Source organism: Apium graveolens, chromosome 2 (assembly GCF_009905375.1).
Source record: "Apium graveolens cultivar Ventura chromosome 2, ASM990537v1, whole genome shotgun sequence".
NCBI classification, from domain to species: Eukaryota; Viridiplantae; Streptophyta; class Magnoliopsida; order Apiales; family Apiaceae; genus Apium; species Apium graveolens.
In genome coordinates this window covers 313,842,722-313,848,920 of record NC_133648.1, presented here as the reverse complement: position 1 = coordinate 313,848,920, position 6,199 = coordinate 313,842,722, and the positions used below count along the sequence as shown (strand labels likewise).

The following is a 6,199-nucleotide window of genomic DNA, read 5'->3' as shown; positions in this document are numbered from 1 at the left end:
AAATGCTCAATAAATATTTTAGACGTACATAATTGAATTCATCTGTTTGATGGGAAAGTTTATCTGCATGGTTGTCTAGTTTAGTTATCTACATATTTTTTTTTTAAATGTGTGATAGGTATTAGTGTTTATTAATTAAATTTAATTTACAAAAAGAAACTCACCCCTTCCATGGAAACAACAATATTAAAAACCGAATTGAATTTTAATTCATAATTTTAGAAATCGCAAAATTCTGGCTATATTTAATTTTTTGGCTCAAACATCACCAAACCCTACCATACTCTTCCCTGCATTTTAGTAGTTCAAATAAGAAGTCAAAAGTCTACTATTAGTTACAAAAAAAAAATTGGGGGTTATTTCGAGAGATGGAAATTGGCTAATTTAAATTCTATTGGATGATAAACAAAAATGAGTAGATGTTATTCATTGATATAATTTTGGATACATAAACAGAATCTGCGAAATAATAATGATGTATCTATATAAATTTAACTGTGAAATAATAATGATCACGAAATCGTACATTGAAATTTCTGGTGGATCATGAAAAATATATTTATACTAGGATGAAGAAGCCCAATAGATCCAGAAAGCACATTGGCTCCTTGGGCTATCGTAATTACCTTTTCAATTGGATCCAGGCACAAACTTTCATGTCCCATAAACATTGGGCACTCAGAGCCCATTTGGATAGATTTAATAAAATTGCTATGACTTTAAAGCTAATTAAATTAAAAAAAATTCTTTTCGAGTAATTTAAATATTTTGTGTAACTTACAAGTACTTAAAAATATAAAAATAAAAATAATTTATATGAGTTGTATTTATGGAAAAGGGCTTTTTCATAAATAACCAAGTTTAAAAGAATTTTTACAAAAATACTGTCACTTTTTAAAACAGATTGCAAAAATACTATGTTCCAAAAAATATTTTCAAAAATACGGTGGTTGCATATGCAATCATATCTGCAACTGCTAGCAACCATATATGCAACCAGAAATGCAATTTTGAAAAAATCTTTTGAAAATTATATTTATTTGCATAATAAGTTGCAACTGATTGCAAGGTAGAAAAATAAATACCCCTGCGGGGCCAAACATTGCAAACTAAAAAACAACTAAAACAACAAACTAGAAACCATAATATCCAACGACTTGCCACCAGCCTTCTCCATTACAAAGTGTACACTATCCACTATGGCCATTTCCTAGAATAATTTAAGTTACCTGATATGTTGTACAACTTTTTTATATTGGCCCCGCAAGGGCAATTGCATATAAATACAATTGGATGCAACCATATGTAACTGAATGCAATCAAAATTAATAATACGGTTTGTAAAATATGTAACCATATTTCAACCAAAAGCAATCACTATTGAATCTTACATGAGTGATTGCATAACAGGTTGCAGTGCCCCTACAGGATCAGCAACCACATATGCAACCAAAGCAACCTGCAACTTAAAACACCCACCTCCATAGTTGCCACCAACACTACCACATTCATGACACCCACCTCCATACCCATCACCACTACCACCATATCCACAGGTTACAGTTCCCCTACGGGGTCAACAACCACAAATACAACCAAAATCAACTAAAAATAATCAAACCCATTCACCACTAACTCAACAAAGCCCCCTCCAACCACCACCACTCCCCCGTCATCACCCGATTACACTAATTACATTTCCGCTTCATTGTAATTTCATACCTCCGAACTCGATCCTCACTAATTACAATCAATCAATTCTCACAACACAAATTACCTGCAATAAAGTGTGAGACAATGTAAGACACTTTTACCTAATTACATTTTTGCTTCATCCCAATTCCACTAATTACAACTAACCAAATTGCATAATTACAAAACAATCAATTCACATAATTCACTAATTACAACTACGCCTCGTCATCGTCATCGTCGTCGGCGTTGACGTCGGGGTCGGAGAGCTAAGAGTCTAGGGCGAAGAGAGGCTTCGAGAACTTGTAGAAGGTTCGAATTGAGAGAGGCGGTTGCATACGGAGGTTGGGGAGATGAAGGGTTAGGTGGAATCGGTGAGTGTAGAGAGAAGAGAGTGGGAGAGAGATGAGAGAGATTGGTTGAGAGAGAGATGAGAGAAGAGAGAATGAGACGCTCATGGCGGCGGGAGTGTGCCAGATTGAAGATAATTGCGTGTGTGTATTGTTCTGTATCTAATCTTATTTCTGCAAAGTTAGTAATTTTTTATTTATTGGAGGGGATGGTATTTTTGCAATTTAATTGTTTGTATATTTAAAAAGATAGTAAATTTGCAAGACTTTAAGTAATGCAGTAGAGTTGCAAATAAATATTCAAATTCCCAAAATTGAATGTTCATACTGGTGGGGTGTGGGCAATAAATAGAAAAATATCCAAAAACCTTCTAAGATATTTCACAAAATTTGATAGCATGCAGGATAAACAATATCTAAACCCCTCCTGGTTCATACTCATGTCTCATAGATTGGGTAGGTTGCTACATTTTCAACATATTTTACCCTTTGTTTTCTTCCCATTAAACAGCTTGTTTTGTTGCTAGGAGTTTTGGTGTAGCAAGTCTCTTTCTTGTTTGTTGATATCACCCATTTTAGTTCATAAGAAACAACCTATTCGGTTTTATTTATATTATCTTCATCAGTATAGTTGCATTCATTTTTCGCATCTGTAGATAGCTGCATGAACCGAATTACTGTTACATATCGAATGTTCGTTTAGTTATTTGCAGACAAGAGGTCGTTATAGACAATACTGCTGTAAATTTGCTCAAAAATTCCCTGTAGCTGGAGTACAAAGTAATGCACCTGGTCTGGTTACATTTTCCGAATATTATTGTTACAACTTAAACAAGTTTAATGCAAGTACTGAGATGTGTTTTTATATTAATGACGGACATCTCATTATGCTAGATACAGAGGAGACTGCCAAATGATGCCGCAGGAGCCGTGCAAATTAACAAGCTTATTTATATTCACAATGTGATTAATCTTATACATGCTCACCTGATTATGCTAATTTTTTTGATTCATTTGGCAACATGTGTATTTATATATTTAACTTTACTGTAATTTACTCAAGAAATCAACATATGCTAGCCGGCAGAGGTCGGCAGATTTACAAATGCATTATCTAAAATAATATTAATCTGGTTTATAAGAGAAACTTGATCTTTCTGTTTTCTTGTATGAGGGTTGAAACCCAGAGGAAACATCATGGGGTCTTCGTTGAGTTGTTGCAGTGATGAGAAAGTCGAGGAAGGGTATGCGAATTTAGTTGCCCTTAAATCAGCTCACTTTTGTATACTGTTCAGTGTTCATGAATTATCTCAATCTGGGATAGATTGTGCAGTTTTTTGCTGTAAAGTATAACCTATGTACTACATTTTTGTGCCGGATAATCATTATTTTGTGTTTGGCATTTATTTAGGATTTCATCACCTGTTGATGGTCCCTGGAGAATTTTTACCTACAAAGAATTGAATGTGGCAACAAATGGCTTCAGTGAGGAGCACAAGCTTGGAGAGGGAGGATTCGGAAGCGTTTACTGGGGCAAAACCTCAGATGGCCTTCAGGTAACTATGTAAAAATTATATCAATTAGTCCGCTTAATATAGTTACATCAATGCCTCCTGTTACGGTGTTACCAAGAGACTAGGGGTGTATGTTTGACATTGGTTTTGTCTAGCAATTGTTGCATCACAACTTACAAGTACGACGAATTTTAGACTTTGTTTTCTATCTGATTCTGTGTAGATAGCTGTAAAGAAGTTGAAATCTATGAACTCAAAAGCAGAGATGGAATTTGCTGTGGAGGTTGAAGTTTTAGGAAGGGTACGACACAAGAATTTATTGGGGCTTAGAGGCTACTGCGCGGATGCTGATCAACGCCTGATTGTGTATGACTACATGCCTAATCTCAGTCTGCTATCTCATCTACATGGACAATTCGCGACTGATGTTCAATTAGATTGGAAGAAACGAATGAAGATTGCAATTGGTTCAGCTGAAGGTTTGGTGTAAGTTTTTGTTTTTTTTTAGTTGTAGCATTTTACAAATGTTCGATGACACCAAGAGATATGTACAGATTCAAACCTAATATTTTGAGTACTTATTGATAGGTATTTGCACCATGAAGTATCACCCCACATTATCCACAGAGACGTAAAGGCTAGTAACGTGTTACTCGATTCAAATTTTGAGCCACTAGTCGCTGATTTTGGATTTGCCAAGCTTATACCAGATGGTGTGAGCCACATGACCACTCGAGTCAAGGGAACGTTGGGATACCTTGCACCAGAATATGCTATGTGGGGAAAGGTTTCTGAGAGCTGTGATGTGTATAGTTTTGGGATTCTGTTACTAGAGATCTTTACCGGAAGAAAGCCAATTGAGAAGCTCCCTGGTGGTGTTAAAAGGACAATAACTGAATGGGTGGAGCCACTGATCACAAAAGGGAAATTCAAAGATATTGTTGATCCAAAACTTCGTGGGAATTTTGACGAGAACCAGCTAAAACAATGCATCAATGCTGCAGCCATGTGCGTGCAGAGCGAGCCAGAGAAGAGGCCTACAATGAAGGAAGTGGCTGAGTTGCTCAAAGGATATCAAGGCAAAGGAGGTGGAATGGCTACAACAAAGATGAGGCTTAATAGTGTCAAGTACAAGGAAGAACTGATGGCACTTGATGATCAAACTAGTGAAGAGGATGGTGGTTATGATGAGAGCCGAAGTGCTTATGGCGTCTTCGGCGCCATGGAAGTGCAGAGGATGCAAGATCCATATAGGCGTAATTATGGAGATCGAAGATCATAAATTGGCTTGGGGCCTGAAATGAGAGGCTGGAAGTTGACACATTAGTATACTCATGTATGAAAATTATAAGTATGCTGCAACCTACTATTTAGTTACTTTTCACTTTCTTTTTACAAATATAGTTATATATTTAAGTTGATCATGTTAAAAAGACATGCAATTTACTCTAGTACAGTGTAATTTTGTATTCAGATTTCAATGATGGTGTATTCACTCAAGTTCTGAAACCAACAAATCTGGCCCCTAGTTGATATAACAGACTATCTTATGAGATTTTGTGCATCCAGATTCACTTAGCAGGGGAGTTTGTCTTGGATGCGCAAACACAAACTTCTACACTTTTAGTGAATTCACATGAGATTGAGCTTGCTTTGTATCGAGTGCATAAGAAAGTGTGGCTTTTTCTTATACTTGGTCCTATTAAAGTATGGTCACTGGTGATATTTAAACGGCCACCAAAATTATCAAATCCATGTATTTATTTTGAGTATGTGACCATTTCAGACACTTTTAATATATTATGTCATGATTTTTTAACATGATATAGAAGTTGTGTTAATTGTTAGGTGATACATTTTTAATAAACTTTGTTGGTACATATAATTCTTTATATATACTAGTCGATAACCGGGCCCAAAATTAAAAATTTAAATTAGTATTTGTAGATAATTGAATCTCATAACCGCGAAATTTAAATATTAATTAAAATATTAAATTGGGAGTTGTAAAAAAATTGAACCTGATGAAAATATATAACAAATAAATGTAATTAAATTGTTTAGTGAAAAGTAATAGAACCATGTGTAATTATGGAATTTCTCGATATAATTTTACTTCTGGAAGTTGTTTTACTTGTTATAAAAATCTAACCGATTAATTTTATTTCTAATTCTAGTAGTTGTTTTACTTTTATAGCATTGCAACGCATTAATTTTATTACTAATAGGATTCTTTGATGAAACGAATTGTATAATTATCATATGAATAAGTTATGCACGACTCCCATATATATGCTATAAGGTGAATAAATATTAATATATATACTATAGACTGAATAAATATCAATATGTATGATTTGCATGTAAGACGTTAACAATTTACACAACGTTTTTAATTTAGCACATTAAACAAACTAAATATTTATTTCATATAGTTTGTAATCAGTGTAGGTTATTATTTTTTTTTTGCCAAAATATTATGCATTTCATCAAAAAGACTTAATCCAGCTTGAACAAACCCCAAAACTGGTGATACGATCAGGTTGACAAACAAATAAACGAGCTAAATGAATAGCCGTTTTTTTTTCCGGATCGCTTAACATAAAGAATATAAATATTTTTTAAACTGAAAAAGATTACAAT

The 6,199-nt window shown here is 34.3% G+C and overlaps 1 protein-coding gene across 1 annotated transcript; it reads left to right on the top strand.

Moving 5' to 3' along the window:
* The first annotated feature begins 3,239 nt into the window (after nt 1–3,239).
* Nucleotides 3,240–4,870, top strand: LOC141706410 (PTI1-like tyrosine-protein kinase At3g15890). Its single transcript, XM_074509175.1, has 4 exons — nt 3,240–3,286; nt 3,454–3,598; nt 3,780–4,042; nt 4,145–4,870. Exons 1-4 carry the CDS (start codon nt 3,240–3,242, stop codon nt 4,836–4,838), a joined length of 1,149 nt encoding a protein of 382 aa, XP_074365276.1. The 3' UTR covers nt 4,839–4,870.
* Nucleotides 4,871–6,199: the final 1,329 nt, after the last annotated feature.